The sequence below is a fragment of the Callospermophilus lateralis genome, chromosome 19 (genome assembly GCF_048772815.1).
Source record: "Callospermophilus lateralis isolate mCalLat2 chromosome 19, mCalLat2.hap1, whole genome shotgun sequence".
NCBI lineage: Eukaryota > Metazoa > Chordata > Mammalia > Rodentia > Sciuridae > Callospermophilus > Callospermophilus lateralis.
In genome coordinates, this window is record NC_135323.1 from 19,446,273 (window position 1) to 19,466,459 (window position 20,187).

Here is a 20,187-nt window from a genome sequence, read left to right on the forward strand (position 1 = left end):
TCCCTAGTCTCCTGCGCAGGGAAAGTCACTGGGGTGGCAATTAATTGACACTTCCCAAGCACTGACTCTGTTCCCAGCCCGACAGTGGGAATGGGAAGCAGGCGAGGGGCTGGCCCCTACCCTCAGGAGCTCTGTCCTGCAAGAAAGCCACACAGACCAAGAGCCCAGACACAACCACGGGCCACAGGAAGTGAGGGAGGGGCTGGGAGGAGATGGTTTCCATTGAGCAGCAGAAAGGGGGTGAAGAGACGGTGAACAAGATGAGCCTCTGGCAATCCGAACGGGCTCAGTCACACCATGTGTGTGCCGGAGACAACCAACACTGGCTCATCTCTGGCCTCAGTACTGACCAGGGGCCAAAGCCACGCTCCTGTGCTCCGGGTCACGCTGACTCTTCTGGGGTCCTGTCCTCCCTGGCAGCATTCGCTGACTGACAGCCCAGGGATGGACGCACTTTCTAGGTCAGGCAGGACACACGCCAGTCAAGCAGGCTGTGGGTCGCGCAGGGCGCCCTGTGTGAACGGGGAAGGCGTCCCCTCTGCCTGGATGACGCACTTCATCTCAGCGACTCAAAAGCTGAGGCAGGAGGGGCCGAGTTCAAATCTAGCCTATGCAACTTAGTGAGACCCTGTCTCAGAATGAAATTTAAAAAAGGGCTTGGGATGTAGCCTAGGGGTAGCGCGCCCCTGGGTTCCACCCACAGTACTAGGGGAAGCGCACTTCAGTGTTGCTAACTTTACTTCTACACTGAAGCTGACCATCAGACTCCTTAGGTAAAAATCCCCAATTTTTAAATGCTGGCAATGAGACCGCCTGTGAGCCACACCTATCACCCTGCAAGGGCTGGCCTACACGCTGCCCGTTTGTGACCCCTGCTCAGTGACCACTGCCTGTGAGCCTCATGACACCCTAGAAAGTGCTATCACCCCCAGGTAATCTGGGCGAGGGAACTCAGGTGTGGAGAGTTCAAGTAACTGGCTGAAGCAATGGAATCAGGCCCGCCCGTCTCCAGCGTCCACTCGGGTAAGTGTTCATTTCAAGTGGTCAGTTTGAATTTCCAGCAACCTCTGGCCTGGGAGATGCTCTTTCCCACAGTTACCTGCCCAGCAAAAAAAGGTTCTTTAAAAATCTAAAGTTCCAGACAGGGGCTGCGACTCAGTGAAGAGCACTGCCTAGCACATGTGAGGCACTGGGTTCGATTCTCAATGCCAAATACAAACAAATAAAATTAAGGTCCATCAACAACTAATATAAAAAAAATCTAAGGTTCCTCCTTATTTGCTCTCTACTTTTAAGACAAAATCACTCAAGTCTTTATTTTTTAATGCCTTTCTTCCAAGGGTCAGGACATAAGCTGGGTGCAGTACTGCACACCTGTTATCCCAGCGTCCCGAGAGACTGAGGCAGGAGGATCGCGAGTTCAAAGCCAGCCTCAGTAACTTAGTGGAGCCATAAGCAACTTAGTGAGACCCTTCTATAAATAAGATATTTTTTAAAAGGACTGGGGATGTGGCTCAGCGGCTAGGCACTCCTGGTTCAAACCCTGGCACCCTCTCCAACCAAAACACACACACACCCATACATCCACAGGTCGAGGGCACTTTAAGTGCTCAGATCAGATTCCAGGGCGAACACCGAGCAACCCTGACAGGTGAGCCCCCAGGCACCTCTCAGCCCCAAGACCTCTCTTCCTCGCCCAGGACCCCGCCATCCTCTTTCCGCTCTACTCAAAGGCCGATGCCCCACTTGTCCAGCCCGCCATCGGCCTCAGCACTGAGGAAGGTGTTAAGAGCCAGGGACCCGAGGACGAGGCTCCGCCCCAGCAGGGCTCCCTTCCCTCCCAGCCGCTCCCTCTCTGGTCCGCACACCTGTGGTCCAGTGATCACCTGTGTCACCAGCTCCTCCACGTGACCTCACAGACTCAGGGGCCACAAAACAAGATAGGAAATAAAGGGAGGGAGAGAGAAAGGGAGGGCGAGGGAGCGAGGTCCTTCTAAGTTTACGTTCTCTCAACAAACACGGCTGCCCACCTTCTGTTGGGCCAGGGCAGAAGGCGAGCAGCCAGCCACACTGGTCCATGTGTGTCCCTCCATACACATTCCCCTGAGGTATGCGGACGAACCAGTCTCCTCAGGTCACAAAGTCAGGCCCTCAGGACCTACGCAGTCCCCCTTTCTCTGATTGGACTCGGGGTGCTTTACCAGAGCTATCACCCAAATGCCCACCGTCCACACTTATTTCCTTACTTATCCATTTATCGGGTCAGGGCCTCACCGAGCAGCGGAGGCTGGCCTTGCACTGGTGGTCCTTCACCTTGCTACTGCCCCCGGCTGGGAGCGCTGTCTGCCGCTGCACGGCTCCTTCCCGGGGTAGACCTTCATGTGGTTCCCGTTTGCCGAATGAAGTGCAATAAAAATGAAACCCACAGTCCAAGCCTAAAAGGTCCAACAGCCACATAATAGGAGGGTCTATGACTTTCTCAGTGAGGACTGCAGTGGTCCCTTTGTCCCTTTCCTTTTTATTGCTCCTTGGCTGTCATGAGGTGAGAAGCTTCCTCTGCCCTCCGCTCCCACCATGATGCGCCACCTCTCCACAAGCCCCAAAGCAGTGACCCACATGATTTTGCACTGCAACCTCCAAAACAGAGTCGCCATAAACCTTTTCTGTTTTTAAGCCGATTATCTCAAGTATTTTGGTACAGTAGTGGAAAGCCGACCTATACCACAGACCCTCCTATTATGTGGCTGTTGGACCTTTTAGGCTTGGACTGTGGGTTTCATTTTTTATTGCACTTCATTCGGCAAACGGGAACCACATGAAGGTCTCACAGGCAAGTTTCCAGTGCCCCTGATTGGCAGAGTGGTACCCAGCCACCCACCAACACCATTCAGGAAGTGTCCACTGTTTGGAGAGGGTCCTCCGCAGCTTCATCTCCAGGGCAGTGACTTTCTCAGTGAGGACTGTGGTGGTCCCTTGTCACATCTGTACCAGCCAAACCTGGTCCCCTTCTCTTTGGGCACTAAGTAGGGGTGAGGAAAGTCCAGCTTGCTCGTGCTGATGTCACACAGACGGATGCTGTTGCCAGACCCCAAGTCATTGAAGATGCCAGCTGCAGTGGCCTTGCCCACCAGCTTCTTGGCCTCCTCCTCCTCCTCCTCCATATCTGGCTCAACCTGGTCTTCAAACACAGCCGTTGCTGCCAAGGAGCCAGAACCCATGGTGACACGAGGGACCTTACCAGCTCACTGTGAGGACAGTTGCTATGGAGACGAGGTCCGGGAACACCTACTCGCCCAGAACTAGGTGCCACCAACACAACCTTGGTACCTGGGAAGCCTCTGCCTCAGCATCCGCCTGGCCAGGACAACCGGGGGAAGGCGGCGGGTGGAGAGGGAGTGGAGCTCCGAGGTGGAGGAAAGGAGGGGGTCGCCCCGTCCGTGTCTGCTGCTGTCCCAGCAGCACAACAGTAAAGATCAGGAGACAGGAAGTGAGTTTTTGAGTAGTTCCTGCCAGCAACAAGCACCCTTCAGTAGCTCTGTCTGCTCCTGCGCCGTCCCATCCTCACTGGCCACTCCGCGACGGCAGCGCCCGTTTTCCGGGCTTTTGGAAGCTTACACCCTTGTTTGGAAAGTCGGCCTCGCGGTGGCATCCCTGGGGCAGTTCCCCGCAGCGCGCCACCTGGCGGCTCTTACCTGGGCAGCACCATCTCCCAGGAAGCCCAGGAGGGGCTCTCCCACATCCCGTCTCCATCTCCTGAGCCGCTGCTCTGGGGTCCTCTCCTCTACCTGACGCCTCGCCCTCACCTCAGGTTAATGGCGGCAGCCACGTGTGTCCCCCCCCAGCTGCTCCGCGATTCCTGCTCCCTCGTCCCTCTGGCTCCGGCTTCACGGACACAACTTCTTCTCCCTCTGCCTTTGTTTCTGTGGCTTCCTGGCAGGTTAAACCGCTTCTGCTAACATCATTCTCCTCGGTTATCTGCGGAGGCGCTGACACTGCCCAATCTGGTCCCTCAGAGGTGGCCAAAGGAAGGACGAGGCTGCACACCTGGGCTCCGTGAAGGGTGAGCCAGCGGGATGCCATTTTCCTGGGAAACCCCTGGTTTAGTGTCTGCAGACTTGTTTCTTCCAAAAAGAGCCTCCAGCCCCGGCCCAGGTTCTGGAAACCAGAGTTCTAGAATCACGCTTCCTGCAGGGCGCGGCTCAGTGGGGTGCTCGTCTAGCACAGGCGAGGTCCTGGTTCAGTCCCCGGCTCTACCCCCACTTCCAAGAAAGACCACCACCCACAAACAAACAGCACCGGACCCTGTCATTTGGAGGCTGTGGCGAGGGACGCTGGGCCCTCTCAGCCAGCACAGGCGGCAATCCTCGCCCACGTCGGTCAGGAAGTGGTGAAAACCTAGGAAGCCACTGAGGGCTGCGCACCACGAAATGACAAGCCAAGGGAGCCACCTGGGTCTCCTGTGGAGACTGTCACCTATCCCTGCCGTCCCCGGCCTGGGAACCTTCCAGTGCCTGCTCTCCTGAGTGACTCCAGACTCCTGTGACCTGGCTGTGCAGTGCAGGGGCGGCACCTGGGGGCAGCTGCTTCTCCCACACCACCCAGCAGTCCTCTCGCGACCCCAGGCACCTGGCATCTCCGAAATCTCATGTTCCTACTCCTGGCCGTCGCCCTGCTAGGTACTCAGCCCCCCCGTCTGCACCTGGCTGTCAGCCTGCTCAGGTCCATGTCCACTGGACGCCCCATGTCCCCTGGCCTGTCCACCTGCAGCAGCAGCGGGTTGAGGACAGCTCTCTGTAGCCACTTCCTGTCCCGTTCTCTTTGTTCTTGTGGGTTTATTCCTTTTAGAGCCTCATCGTCACCACGGTGGCATTGGGCAGAGGACAGAAGAGGATAAACATACCAACCTCACCGAGTGTGTCTCACCGAGAGCTCTGACCCTCGGCTCTGAAAATGGTTCTGGTCCATCAGGTGAAAGAGCAGGGAAAATCCAGAACAGGGAAAAACAGAGAGCTAAGAGGGTTTGAAAGTCTCACAGTCTCTAGTCTTTTACACGCACTGAAGGCTTGATCTCTGAAAGGTGACTTAGCAGCTCTTAACTGTCACCTTCTTACATGTGCAACAGTGACACCATACCCCCCCCCCCCCGAAGAGCCACGTGACGAGGTCACACGGCCAGAGCAGGGCAGTGGCCTCCACCTGATTACACTGGGAGCAATGGTGGGCCGCGCATGGCATGATGGTCCCACTGGACCACAGTGGGAGTGGAAAGGTTCCTCTCACCGGGGACATCACTGTGGGGTCAAGGCGTTCCCCCCACACCTGTGGCGACTGCTGTGGGAGCAGCCCTCGTGCAGCCAGCCCCTGAAGGCAGGGACGCCGTGCTGCAGCTCAGAGCCCGACACCACCTGCTCTCCGCTCTTCCTGTGGTTGGGCGCACGGACCTTCTACTCATAAGGAATGAGCTGCAAACAGAGCGCCCACCCGACGGCAGCCCACAGCCCGTCTCGACTGCATCAAGGGGTCCCACTGCTGGGGACTTCCTGCCTTTGTGGCTTAACAGACCACGATGCCTCCTGTCTCCTGGCTCGAGGACGCCCTGGCCAACCCACGGTAGGTACTTTGGTCTGGGTCCCTGACACAACTTGGAACCTGCCCGCTGCTCGCTCTGATGGGTTTCTGGGCTTTTAATATGAACTCAGGCTCCTTCTTCCTCAGAGAGGCTACTGGGGGGAGGGCTGACCAGCACCATCCGGGTTTCCCCTAAGTCCCTGCTGTGTGGTTCAAACACTGAAATACAATGATCCACGATGCTTTCCTCTGAGTGAATCTCTTGGTAAGTGACATATGAACACGTCAAAAAGGCTCAACGAAGGGAGAGTGGCTTGGTTTAAGGAGGAAAAGAGGAACTGGTCTTGAGCACCTGAATGGAGAGGGGGGGTGCGCTGAAGGCTGAGTTTCCCCCAGCAGACACTTGGGGCACTTTACTGAGGAGCTGGGGCTGAACCCAGAAGCACTTTACCATACAGGAGCCACACCCCCAGCCCATTTTTTTTTACTTTTTATTTTGATAAGGCCTTGCTAAGTTGCTGAGGCTGGCCTTGAATTCAGGATCTCCTGCCTCAGCCTCAAGTCCTGGGGTGACAGGGTGCCCACCGAGCCTGGCGCAGGGGCACTTTCTACATAGACGGTCCTGAGCCAGGCCCTGCATAGCAGAGCTGGACAAGGACGTGGAGTCTCACAGTTACAGGAAAAACGTGACCCAGGAGAAAGGCTGGAGCCAGAGGAGAGAGGGGAGGAGCTGGGCGGCCAGCCAGGGCCCGGGGCAGCACCGCCTTTACCTTTCTTGGTCTTACAGGGTCCACACTCAGGGTGAATCTCCTGTAAGGGGAGAGACACCACCTTGGCCAGCCCGGCGTTCAGCATGTACTGGTAGAGACGCTTGAAAGTCCGCTCGCACAGCCCCTGCCAAGACACAATCCAAAAGCCACCGTCAGGCAAGGTGTGGGGAAGCAGGGTCACCTGACTATCCTACACGAGGAAACGCTGGGCACGCCGAGAGTGACCGCCAAGCCAGGTCATCAAGGGAGTAAAACAGGCCCAGGGCAGTGCTGGGATGACTCTGACCCTACGAGGGGAAAGACTGCTGCCTTCAGAGCTCCTGCGTGGACGTAGGGGGCATCGGGCAGGTGGGTGTCGGGACAGGGCTTCGCCTGGCACCTTCCCATACTGTTTTGATTTTACCCACAGGATAGTATTCACACACACACACACACACACAGATCGTACAAGCAGTGGAATAAACAAGAAAAGTATTAGGTTTAAAAAAGTTTTTTACAAAATTATTTAAAATATGGTTCAAAAGGTCCAAGGTTGACACAACCAAATACTCTCATGTGTTTCCCTGTGGTTACCAATGGACGGCTGCCAGCACAGGCCTTTTTTTTTTTTTTTTTTTTTTGGTCACCAGGAATTGAACCACACCCCCAGCCCTATTTTGTATTTTATTTAGAGACAGGGTCTCACTGAGCTGCGTAGGGCCTCAAAGTCGCTGATGCTGGCTTTGAACTCGGGATCCTCCTGCCTCGGCCTCCTGAGCCTCTGTGATGACAGGCATGCGCCACCGTGCCTGGCAGGCCAGGCCTTTTAATCGACATATTTTCCTTTTTAAAAAGTAATTTACACCAATATCGGAAAGTAAGAGCTTTCCAAATCTGAGCAAAAACTGTGAGGTTGGAAGCAAACAAACAAAAGTATATATAGGTATAAAAACACTCTTTTTAAAGAGCCTAATGCTGGAGATATCACAATAACCCCAGATCTCAAATAATATTCCAGAGCTCTAGTAACACACACTGCATGGTACTGGCATGAAAACCAATGGAACAGAAGACACAGAGACAAATCCAGACACTCGTCTGATCCTTGACAAAGGTGCCTAAACCTACACTGGAGAAAAGAAAGACGTTTTAACAAATGCGTGGGAAAGCTGGAGAACCACATGTAGGAGACTGAAACTAGATCCCCCTCTCTCACCCTGAACAAAAACCAACTCGAAGTGGATGAAAGCCCTAGGATTAGACCGGAGACTCTGCAATGCCAAGAAAGCACAGGGCAGCACTGCAGCCAGGGTGCAGGCGCTGACCTCCTTAAGTGAAACCAAGAATCAGTGTGTGAGATGGCATCTAATTTAAAAGCTTCTGCATAACAAAGAAAACAATTAAGGTGAATGCTCCTAATGCTGGCAATTCAGGAGTCTGAGGCAAGGTGGATCCCAATCCCACTTTGAGGCCAGCCTCAGCAATTTACTGAAAGCCCAAAGCAAGTTAGCAAGACCCTATCTCAAACTAAAAAAAATCATTTTAAAAAGGGGCTGGGGGATGTAGCTCAGTGGTAAAGCATCCCTGGGTTTAATCCCCAGTACCAAAAAACAAAACAAAAATCAATAAAGAACATGAAGAGAGAACCCACAGAATGGGAAATATCTTTGCAGCTTCTCTCCCAACAGGGGATTGATATCCACCACACACAAAGAACTCAAAAAATTTAACACCAGAAAACCCAAATAATCCAATCAAAAAATGGCCAGTCAAATAGTTATTTCTCAAAAGAAAAACAAATGAAACATATGGCCAACAAATACATTAAAAATCTTACCATCCTTAGCCATCGGAGAAGGCAAATCAAAACTACACTGAAATCCATCTCACTCCAATTAGGATGGTAGTTACCAACATAAATAACAACAAATGCTGGCAAGGACATGGGGGGAAGGAACACTCTCTTGTTGCTGGATGGACGGCAAACTAGTCCAAGGACTTTGGAAAGCAGTGTGGAGATTCTTCAGGAGACCAGGCACGGAACCCCCCACGACCCAGCTCCGCCACCCCTTGGTATTTATCCCAGGGATCTAAAGTCAGCATGAAATCGCGATATAATCAGCATTTACAGTGATACATGATCAACAGCCCAGTACAGAACCAGCCCAGGTGCCTGGAAACAGATGAATGGAGTTTTACTCAGCCATAAAGAAGAATGAAATCGTGCCGTTTGTTGGCAAGTAGAATATCATGCTAAGTGAAATAAGCCAAATTCAGAAAGTCAAGAGTCAAATGTTTTCTTTCATATGCCGAAGCTTGAGAAAAAGAAAAAAAAAGGGGAGGTTCTTATGAAAACAGAAGGAAGACCAATAGAGTAGAGGAGGGTTATCCAGTGGGGGTATAAGATTAATGTCTCCTTTTCTATCAAAGTTAAACCTGTATGTGACTCGCAGACGTGTTTACTATAACTTAAACTTCACAACGTGTAATGGAGATGTTTTCAGTTAGAAAAACCATGTGGTCAGAATGTGGCTGTTTGTAAACTCCCTAACAGATGTCCCGTCCCAACTGTAGCCCTTTTCCTGAGCCCTCCCCAATTTTAAACTGCTTAGACTGTGACCCTGAACAACTCCTCTCAGAGCAAGGGACAGTGCTGGGCTGGGGATAAAGCAGTCTGCCCAGATTGCTTGCTCATGGGTTCTCAAGGCCACACCCTTCTGCAGAAGTACAATCTGCTGTGCTGACCCACTCCTGAGCCCACATTTGACTTTTTGTGGCACCCTGGTATGTCCAGTGGAGGGAATGCGGAAGTCCTGGGAACGAAATGCCAATCCTGCTGATATACACACATATATAGGTATGATGCAGTAACTGCGATAACACGACACTGATAATCACCCTATCAGGGAGATGGGGGAGGATGAGGGGAGGGGAAGAAGAGGTTCCAGGGAGGAGATGCTCAACTGTGTCGTGGTATCAACAGACATGGTCAATGCCCACTGCCATGCACAGTTATAGTGCACCCAGGAACAAGAAAAAACCAAGAAACACACTCTGGCTTCTCTTGGAAGTTCTGGCAACCAATGCTAGGAGCTACCTGCAGCGGGGCAGGCTGTCCCCAGAGTGCCATGGCTCTTGTGCTCCCTGGCCAACCCCTGGATGGTGAGCCAGGAGGCCAGCCCTGCAGAGCACCATTCCTGTGCAGCTCCTCTCTAATGGTCCTTAAGGGCAAATTGAGTTCCCTAAACCTCTACTGCCATCCAAACCTTCCTGCGCGTGGCCAGCTCGGCCAGGCCCTCGCAACCCCTCCTGGCCTGGCTGCGACTGAGGAACAGCAAGCGGGTCTCCAGGCTTCTCTTACCTTTGGGGGAGTCAGGGAGCAAAAGACCATGGCCTCCGCGGCCACACACGTGAGACAGGCTTTCAGACCAGCCAGCACCTGCGCCACGGGGCAGCAGAACAGATGGCCACCAGCACTACCGATGCATCCCCGATGGCCCACTCGGACACACTGGTTCGTAAATGGCATCTACCGTAATCTAGCCCAGCCCCCAGCATGGGGAGACCTGCAGAAGCTGGTCCACCAGACACAGCCTCAACATGCGGAACAGAGCCTGGGCGGTCCTGAGCGAGGGAGCGCGACGTGGCCCTGCCTCCAGGGTACCACCGAGGGCGTCAATCTGTCCAGCAGAAGGGAAAGAGCAGGGGTCTCTCCACCCACAGAAGAGCACCCTGATCCACAGCACCAGGCTGAAGGTCGTCAACTCAACATGCATCTGGGAAGCAGGACCGTGCCAGGCCTCCCCCCACACTGTCTCTGCACTCCATTCAACACCCATCTCTCCCGGGGCCAGGTACTGCCACACAGCGGGAACCAGCACGGGCAGAGGGACAGACCCTGTGCTCTGGATCTGGCCTTCACACCCCAGCCCGGGTCTGTGAGGGTCAGCCACCAGGGCCAACGTGCTTTGTCTTAAGGTCCTCCTCTTCATTCCCCGCCCCGTCCTCTTCATCCCCTGGATCAGTCTGTCACTGAGCCCCGTCAGTTCACCTCAGGAGCGCTGCTCAATCTCCACACTCGGGGCCCCCTAGTGGCCGGCGGGGTAACAGCATCCACCTCCCCAGGCACCAGCTGATCTCCTTCCCTCTGGGGCTCACCTCCCTCTTCTCTGTGCTCACACTGCCCTGGCCCTTCTCCCCTACTCTCCCTTGCAGCCACATCTCCAGCACCCTGCTAATGCCTGCTCCCAGATCACTGGTGACCTCTGAATGCCCCATGACCCCCACAACTCCAAGTCTCTGTTCTCCTTTGCCCAATATGGCGGCCCCCTTTGTCTGGGGAAAGCGACTTGCCCTCCAAGCTGCCTGGCTCTCTGAACACACCTGTGCTGTCACCGTGTGTTCACACGCCCAGCCTTCCCTTAGACAGCTCCGCACCCGTGAGGTCTAGCAGCCACATTCACTGTCCCCCTGCTGTGGAACCCAGCTCTGGCTCAAAGTAGACACGCACTGAACCATTCACTGAATGAACACTGTCCTGCGGCAGAGGAGCCTCGTGACACGGACTCCACGGTGCTGACTGACACTAGCCCCGTCTCCCTGCCCCCGAGGGACTGGGCACAACAGAGGATCTCCATCTCCCAAGTCTGCGTGGGCAGACGAGTAAGTCACCAAGGGTCACATATCTGCTTATGAAACATGTAAGAGTTTTGTTTCTACTGGAGTCTCCTGAGGGGCCTTCACAGTCCGCCTTTTACGTCCCACTTCTTCTTTCTTTCTTTGCAGTGCTGAGGATGACACCCCGGACCCCGCCATGCCGGGCGGGCCCTCGACCTCCGACGACACCCCAGCCCTATTCCTCGTTTGATAGACTCAGATCCAGAGGGCTGCCCTGTGCCTCAGGGTATGTGGATGACCACTGGCAGGGACAGGGCCTCTGAGACAGGATGCAGGGGGACCGTGGGGGCTGGCCAGTGTAGGAGCTCCAGCTGACTGCTGTCACGAGCGGCTGCAGCCGTGGCTCACCGGGGCTTCTGACTTCTCAAGGAAGCGGAAACCTAGATTCCCCCGGGAAAGCTCAGGGCAAACAGAGGAAAAGGGAAAAGGCCAGGCCAGGCCCGTCTCCAGTGGCCATGTCTGACCCAGGGCTCTGGTTTGTAAGTCTGCTGCAGAGAGACTGGAGTGTGCGATGACGTAACAGTGGGAGACGCTCTCCTGACAGACGCTGACATCAGGTTCTACAGCTACAAGGACACAGCACAGGGTCCCAGGCAGGACAGACCTGCTGGTGTCCGTGAGCAGACTGCCACCATGCACCTTTGGGAATAACTGCCATTACCCTTAAAGAGACTTCAGACTCTAAGTCCCGCAGAGCAGCCAGTAGGCGATCTCACCTCTCTCCATCCCTGACATCAGCCCTGTGTTAAGTAGCATGTCCCGCTCAGGTGGCCCTGTCCCGCTCAGGCGCCCCCCACGCCGTCTTCCTCCCACCTCTCTGCTCCCACTGCCAGGCCCAGGATGAAAGAGGCCAGTGATGGCTTTCTCCCCACGTCACCGCGCTTCCTTCTCGGTACAGTCACTCTGTCATCTCATCATAAACCCAGTGGGAATGAAATGACAAGTCTCGTTATGGAAGGAAATTGAAATGCCCAGACCCCCACCCAGGTGACCCTCCACAGTGGGTTGAGACAACTCGCCCCCGGAAACGGAAGCCAGCCAGGGCAGGAGCTCAACAAAGGACTCGGTGTCTTCTCCTCGTGTAAAATAAAGGAGAGCCCCACTGTGCCAAGCCCTGGGCACGAGGCATGAACCTGCACCCCGCCAAGCCCTCTGAGCCGGGCGCCCGTCAACCTGTGCGTGGCCGTCGTGCCAGCCAGCCCCGGGGGAGGCGGGCAGCTCACCAGTTCCTCCCGCAGCTTGCCCAGCGTCTCGATCTGCTTGCTCCGCGTGCTCAGCATCATTGAGAGCTTCTCCATGAGGATGTCGTACTTGCTCCTCCTGGAACAAACCAACCAGGTCACTTCTCAGGCCTCTTGCTAAAGGACAACACAGGAAACTACAGAGCCTAATGGTAGAGACTGAACCCAGGGTCATCTAACCACCGAGAGACCTCCCCAGCCCTTTTTTATTTTGAGACAGGGCCTCACTGAGTCGCTGGGATGACAGGCGGGAGCCACTGTGCCTGACCAGAGCCTAGCTCTAGGTCCCACCGATCATCCTCATCTTGTGTCTGGAGACACTGGGGCTGGGAACTTTCAGTCACATGTCTAAGGCCATCCAACTGGTGAGAGTGCTCAGACCAGACTCTAGGACTGAAAGGCCAAGGCGATAAGCCTTGTCCTTGACCCAAACCCAGGTCCTCCTCTAAACCACCCTCAGTGCGTCGTGAAGCCCTGCCTTCTACAGCAGACTTCCCTGATGAGACCGGGCCACTTGCCATCCCACTTCTGTTGTGAAGCCCATGTCACAATAAATGCTTTCAAACAAACAACCATCAAAGAAGCCACTAAAAAGAGCAGAGGCTGGGGGAGGGGTGCGAGGAGCAGAGCCTTTCTGCCAGTTCAGGTGGACAAGGACAGCGTGGCTTGACCAGCGTCCCAAGGGAAGGGAAGGCCGTGTGGGATCCAGATCTGCACCTGCTCCTCCGCTGCACTGCCTCTGAGGAAGGAAACCACCATCAGGGACAGGCACAGATGACCCAAGCACGGGAAATACAGCGTCACGGCCACGCCACACAGGAGGAAAACTGGTCAGAGAGGCCCAGGGACTTTGCCCAGGGGAGGGACAAAGAGCAAGACACAGGTCTTGACCCACTGCAGCATGCCCCTCCATGGCCGCCCATGTTCTCGGGTCCACTTCAGTTAGGCGGCTGGTGGGAGTCACTTGATCACTGGATGGCATGACCACAGTCCCAGTCCACAGACACAATTCTCCCCAACACAGCACCTCCAAAGCCCAGGTCGGAAGACGGACTGCGGTCACCACATTCTGACAGTGTACAGGTGTGAAGGCTGGATTCCAGGACGGCCGACCAGGGACAGATGTGATCCCCACTCCTGAGTCCGCAGTCGGCAGTCTCCTGTGTGTGTCAGGTACTCTCTTTGGGCCTAGCCACGTGTACTGCGGCAGATGGTGTAAACTTTAAAACTCACACTTAAGCCTGAGGGTTTGCTCCCCTCCCTTTTGGAGGATGCACCTGGCTCCTGAAGAAGAGGGTGAGGACTCTGCCGACCAGCCAGGGAGACCAGAGGTTAGCTCCCCAGGGCTGCGTCTGCCCATGACTTCCCAACTATCCCAGCCACTGCCTAATTCCACCAGGGAGAGCTGGTGGCCAGGCGCTGAGGAGCCCTGAGCTGACTCACCCCAGGTTGCTCCCAGGCCCTGCGACAGTGAGGCCCTCCCACCCTGGCTTCTGTTCCCCCGACAAGCAGAGCATGGGCTGTGGTTGTGGGGTGTACGCTAAGACCACTGCAGGGTAGCAGAGTGTTTCTCTTTCCCATTCTCATGCCAGGTAATTCTTACCCCAACCGCAAGGATTAAGAGTCAGAGGTAACCTACTGACTTCCAGAGACTCCTGGGGACACGTATTTTACCAGCCTGCTGGAGTATGTGGAGTGTGACCCCTAGCTGGAAGAGCGACATCCCTTACTACAGCCATCTGGCAGAACCTCACCACCTCATCCATCCCGGCTGAGATACCCTGTTAGGCCTCCCTGAGCCCCAGGCTTCAAAACTCCTGATTTGAAGTCGACATTTAGTCAACTCTACTGCAGTGACAGACCACGGCTGACAGGACTTTTGTTTTTAACCACCCTTCCCTGCCGTTTCAACTAAATGTTAACAGTTCCTATTTGGCTGTGGGGTCTAGGTATTTTTTTCTGCATAAGTTTTAAATTTTCCAAATGAACAGGACATATTTTCATCAGAAATAGACAACAATAGATAACTTTGTTAAAAAGTATTGTCATGGCCCCAGGGTTCAATCCCAAGTCCTGCAAAAAATAAATAAATACCCACACAAATGATATTCAAAAAACAAATAAAAAAGACACAGTCGCATTGTGCTTCGGCCTTTGAAGATCTCTAAAGCACATACACATGGCTGCGGTATTCACCCCACTTTGTCTTCTGCACTTACCTGTCCACGTGGAACCGGTTCAGGAGGAGGAGGATCGAGTGCTGCTGGGCTCCTGTGGGGAGTCGGATCACGTGCGACTGCATCGTAATGAGCCCGTTTTTATTCAAAATTTTCCTATGATAATGAAGCTTCCCAGCATCAACCCTGCAGGAGGACAGGAGTGTGGGCCCCGGCGTTTTGCTTTGACAATGTACAGGGTCTCTCACCTGGACACACACCTCCCACGGAACCAACCTAAGGGAACAGTCACTGCGTCCCAATGGCCTGGAACAAAGTGCCACCCCTCGTGTCCCAATCTACAGCAGGGAAGCCACCCGCCCCTTACTTGAAAGCGGTGCTGTGAAGGTCTCGCTGCAGCTCCCCCTGCCACCGGGAGCGGCCTAGTCGCTCCAGAATGCAGTAGGAGAAGTCAGGGAGCTTCAGGTCAGGGTCCCCCTCTGCGCCGATCAAGGCCCTGTAGCGCATGTCCTGGGAGGCGACGATGATGAGCTTCTTGCCCCACCTGCAGGTCAGCAAGACCACAGGCAGAGTCAGTCCGCTGGCTACGACTGCCAGGCACTTGGAGCAAGATCGACACTCCCTGCGGTGGCCGGCGAGACCCCCACGATCCAGTCCTCGCTGCCCCACGCCTGGCGACTTGCCAGACTCTGCCCCTCACCACACGGCTTCTTCCTAAAACAAACCCCAGGCTGCTGCCCTGGTGTCCCCTCTGCCCACTGCTTTCCTCTTGGATCTTTAGGAACTGAGTCCTTATCATTCAGGTCACAGCTCAGCTGGCAACGCCTCAGGCCTTCCAGAAAATGCTGCCTGAGTTCCCGTCCCCTCACCATTCCCGTATCTTCTACAGCATTTGGCGCTCTGCAAAGAGCCCCACTGCCAACATTATGGTCTGTCTCCCTTATTCAAACGTAAGTGCCACAGACAACACATCATGGGCACTCCCCAGGGTATCCTTGCCTCGAGAATCTGTGCCCAGTAGGGGCTCAGACCTATGTGTTAAATGACTAGTGACGTGAGCTGATAAAACTTCAGGGCCAAAACCAATGGACTGAAGTCCACTGGAGGGGCTATGGGGATTGAACCCAGGGGCACTTAACCACTGAGCCACATCCCCAGCCTTTTTTATTTTGAGACAGGGTCTCGCTAGTGCTTAGGGCCTCACTAACTTGCCAACGCTGGCTTTGAACCTGTGATCCTCCTGCCTCAGCCTCCTGAGCTGCTGGGATTACAGGTGTGCGCCGTAGCACCTGGCTCAGATAATTTTGCTTCTGATTCCAAGCAGACAAAAAGGAAACAGAGACTGTTTTTGTGTTAAGTGTCTCTTCCTTTGCATTCTTTGTGACCAATAATTAGTTTTCTGCATAAGGCACAGAAATCATGTAGCCCGTCTTCAAAAAGAACATTAGGTAGTGAAGTCAGGCACGGTGACACAGGCCTGTAATACCACGTTCAGGAGCGGGAGGCAGGAGGATCTAAGTTTGAGCTTGTCCTGGGCAACTTAGCAAGACTATCTCAATAAATAAACAAAAGAACGTTGGGGGCTGGGGTGGGCGCTCAGCATTAGAGTGCTCGCCCAGCACACACGAGGCCCTGGGTTCCTTCCTGAGCACCACATAAAAATAAATAAATAAATAAAATGAAGACATTGTGTCCAACTACAACCACAAAATAAATATTTAAAAAAACGTTAGGCTGGGGCTGGGGATGTGGCTCAAGTGGTAGTGCGCTTGCCCGGCATGCATATGGTCCGGGTTCGATCCTCAGCACCACATACAAACAAAGATGTTGTGTCCTCCAAAAACTAAAAAAAAAATAAATAAATATTAAAAAATTCTCTCTCTTAAAAAAAAAAAAAGAAGTTAGGCTGTAAAGACATAAAAGAGGATCCACTTTTTGTGTCTGAATGTGACAAACATAGGACCTATGCTCTCATTTCTCAAAACAGGCTCATTAAATTATAAGAGGCTGACTGGGATAAACAAAGAACTGGTTTGCTGCTCACTAAATTTTATCACTCAGATTAGGGCACTGTCCTGCACACCAGAGGCCCAGTGTTTCTGTTAATTACTGCCAGCTAGCTGGTTCAGCGGCACATGCTAGTTTCCTACTGTGGTCAAGCTCAAGTCACCAAATACTGATGAGGCGCCATGTAAAGAGCCAGAGCACCAAGAAAAACAAAAATGCTACCCGCTCCAGGAGCCCAGCTTGCTGAAGAAGAAAAGAGAACGGACAATCCCATCGCGAGGAGCCCCCTGCCACAGACAGCAGCCTGGGGGGGAGCTGTCAAGACACACCCCTGAGGAGCCGCACTCCAGCCCCAGGTGGGACCCCGTCCAGGAGGGGGTGAGTCAGCAGTGAGCTGGGGGATGGCAGGCAGCAAGGACGCAAGGAGCTGCCTGCTCCAGGGCCCTGGGGGGGCACAGCTGGACAGCCAGGTGTGCGGAGTGAGCTAAAGGCACAGGAAGAGCGCCCGGGGCCAGCAGCAGCCTGCACTCTGAAGGCCCCACCAGGCCATGCTGAGGAGTTGGGTTCCGTGACACGGCTCCGGGGTTTCAGCCTCAAACCCACAGTCAGCAGGGGGCCGGCCAGGAGCCCACTGAGCCAGCATTTCCTAGACTCGAGATACAGAGGCCAACAGGATGGACAGTGCCCTGCCCTCGAGGAGGGCACAGTCTCATGAAGAAAGAGCGCCATAAATCAACCCTTCACCCATCTGGGTCCCATGCAATGACTCCTGCTAGTTCCAATCTGCTGACTGTGGCCATCACCCAGGTATCGCGTTTCTAGCAGCCAAAAGAGCTGACGTGCTTGTGTATGCCTCCTTTCTCAGCAGACTGTAACAGAGTGATCTGGTGGCGCCCGGGCAACAAAGGACACTTTTGTGGAGTCAGTTGAAGCTGGAGCAATGAGGGGGAGGTGCTGGGTGAAGCTCTGATAGTGGAACAGTCTAAGCTGCAGGAACAACACGAGCCTTTGCTTAGGGACAGGAAGGAGCCTGCTATGGTCCCGCTGCAGCAGACTGGGAAAGGAGGAAGCTGAGAGAGCCGCAGCCAGAGGACAGCGTGGGCCGGGGAGGTCACCGCGAGCCTCCCAGGACAGCCAGGCGGAGGGGAGAAGACATGAACGAAACCTCAGACACGCAGCGCTGGGCAGCACTGGCTCGTCTGAAGGGGACTCTGGCCTACGGTGCCATATAAAATCAGCCTGTGGCTAGATGTTGTGACTTTAAGAAAAGCTGGAAATGATGTTTCTAAACATTAGCTACGAAACAAAATTAAAAACGAACACCACGCCTCACAGGACAAACAGGGCTTGTCTGTGGGCAGATGGGGCCAGCTGTAACCTCCACCTGCAGCGATCAGAGAACCAGCCGTCACATTTCCATCTCAGGACAAAAGGAGAGGTGGCCCCCACAGAGAGGGGAGACCACTGCATTAGCTGGAGGTCAAAGGAGGCTTGAGAAAACTCTAGAAGGTCAAGTCAGGAGGCCACCTGAATGTAGACGTCAGGAGAAAGGGCCCGGGAAGAGCCCCTTGTACTGTGTGGAGCGTGGGGCACCTCGACCAGAATAGAGAGAGAAGGAAAGGAAGAGAAGCAGGTCTGGGGCAGGAGACTGAGGACCACATGGACATGAGGGACAGGCCACTGATACCACACACATGGCCCTCGACAGGCCTGGGGAAGAGATGGAGCCTAGGGGGGATGGTTCACAAAGAAGCTGGTGAGAGGCCACAAGAACGTGGAAAGAACACAGGGAGGAAGCCGCAGGGTAAAGCTCGGAGCCCCGTGCTGTCCTCCCCTCGAGGGCCCAGCAGTGCTGAGGGGACACCACTGTGATGAAGTGACGAAGGCGGGATCGGGGCTGTTTGGGCAGAGGAACGAGGTGGAGGTGAAGAGGTAGGCACATCTGTGACCTCAGAAGCTTAGGAAGCAGAGGCAGGAGGATGGCGAGTTCAAAGCCAGCCTCAGCACCTTAGTGAAGGCCCTAGGCAACTGAGCCAGACCCTGTCCCCAAATGAAATATGGAAAGAGGCTGGGATGTGGCTCAGCAGGTAAGCGTCCCTGGGTTCAATCTCCAGCACCAAAAATAGGAGGGAAAAAAAAAAAAGCAGAAGCAGCGATTAAAGCTGTGTCCTCCAGGACGCCTGGCTCAGGACCTTGGGATGGCTATCACAGAGGACCTGGCGTCCAGAGCAGCTGACCATGTCACTCTGCTGAGCAGAAACCCCAGGAGAAGCTAAGAGACGGGTGGCAGAGGGCGCTGGAGCTGGGCTCAGGGGTCGGGGAGGGAGGAGGAGAGTCCAGACCACAGTCTCGGTCAGGGCCACCACTTCTCCTCTCCTCTCCGGGGGTGGGGGGCGGGGGAGGAAATGTGGAAAAATCCACAAGGGGAGCAAGAAGGGGAAAGCTGGGAGGGTCCAACGGAGCTTCTTTCCACCTGAAAAGCAGGAAGCGGGGGGAACAGGGCTGGGCACTTAAAGTGACAACGTGGACGGCCTACTCTGGGAAAATGACTAAAAAGTCGCAAAAGGTCAGCTGGGCAGCACAGGGCCTAGCCAGGATGCGAGAACGAAACGTATCATCCAAATGCTGCCGCCCGCCATCCCAACCACACAGACTGTGGACATGGAGGAAAGGGAAGACAGGGCCCCTGACCGCCATCGTCCCACAGGATGGAGAAGGATGGGGACTGCCTCAGTGCAGAGCTAGCAAGAGGCCTGAAGGCTCCACCCAGAGCCAAGTATCTGGCCACCCCGAACACAGAGAGCTGACCCCCAGGAACTCACCTGCCGAAGGCCTCCACCATGGTACACCGAGGCTGCAGACACTTAGTCCTGATGCTATTGGTGATGTTTTTCCTTTCCTTAAAGTACCGGCACGAGCCCTGGATGCCATCTTTATTCTCCAAGATCATGTGGATGGGGTAGACATCCTCCAAGGGGACTGGGTCCCTCCTGGACTCCAAAATCCCAGTTTCCAGGTCGATCTCTTCATACCTGAAGATAAAGCACAAATACCAAACCCCACTTAGCCTCAGAAATAAGGTACAATTAGTGTGCTCTTCTGCCACCCCCTAGCAGGGACCAGAGGAGACGGCTCAGCCTCTGCCCACAAATGCAGACAGTCCTGATGGGCAGGTTCCCCTGCCTATTATAGAGAACACGGATCTTTCCAGATCCCCCAACCACCCCAGAAGGTGGGCGCTAGGACCCAAACCACCTCCTGACACAAGTCATGGCCTCTGCTTTCCCTCCAAATTCAGCACTTAGTCTCCAGACCACTAAGTGCGGCCTGACCGATTCAAGGTCCTCCTCCTCTGTCATCTTTTTTTTAATATTTATTTTTTTAGTTGTAGTTAGACTCAATATCTTTATTTATTTTTATGGGGTGCTGAGGATCGAACCCAGGGCCTCCCACATGCTAGGCGAGCGCTGCACCGCTGAGCCACAGCCCCCGCCCTCCTCTGCCATCTTTTCATCACCCTTTACTTATCTCTCTGGTCTCCCCATCTGTGATTACAGTTGTGATTATCACCTGCGCGTTAACAAGGCTCACCCCTGAATCCTCAGTCCAGCTTATTTCCCCCTATACACTAATTCAATGTCTTCAACATCTAAAAACATCTCAAATTCCATGAGCTCAGAAAGCTAACGAGGCCTCACCCCACATGAGCCCCTCCTTGCTATTACCAGCTCCCAGCTGCCCCTTACCAACCCCATGAGACACCCTTCT

At 54.4% G+C, this 20,187-nt stretch overlaps 1 protein-coding gene and 1 pseudogene across 2 annotated transcripts in view; both read right to left on the reverse strand.

The window, feature by feature from the left end:
• Gtf3c1 (general transcription factor IIIC subunit 1) overlaps positions 1-20,187 on the reverse strand; it is a 64,718-nt gene that overhangs the window by 41,738 nt on the left and 2,793 nt on the right. For both annotated transcript variants that reach the window (XM_076839801.2, XM_076839800.2), the window contains exons 2-6: positions 19,242-19,451; positions 14,780-14,956; positions 14,455-14,598; positions 12,218-12,314; positions 6,339-6,462 (exon numbers count right to left, since the gene is read on the reverse strand). In XM_076839801.2, coding sequence (XP_076695916.2) covers positions 6,339-6,462; positions 12,218-12,314; positions 14,455-14,598; positions 14,780-14,956; positions 19,242-19,451 — 752 coding nt within the window. The remainder of the gene's footprint in view (positions 1-6,338; positions 6,463-12,217; positions 12,315-14,454; positions 14,599-14,779; positions 14,957-19,241; positions 19,452-20,187) is intronic.
• Positions 2,888-3,739, reverse strand: LOC143385371 (proteasome subunit beta type-7 pseudogene; annotated as a pseudogene).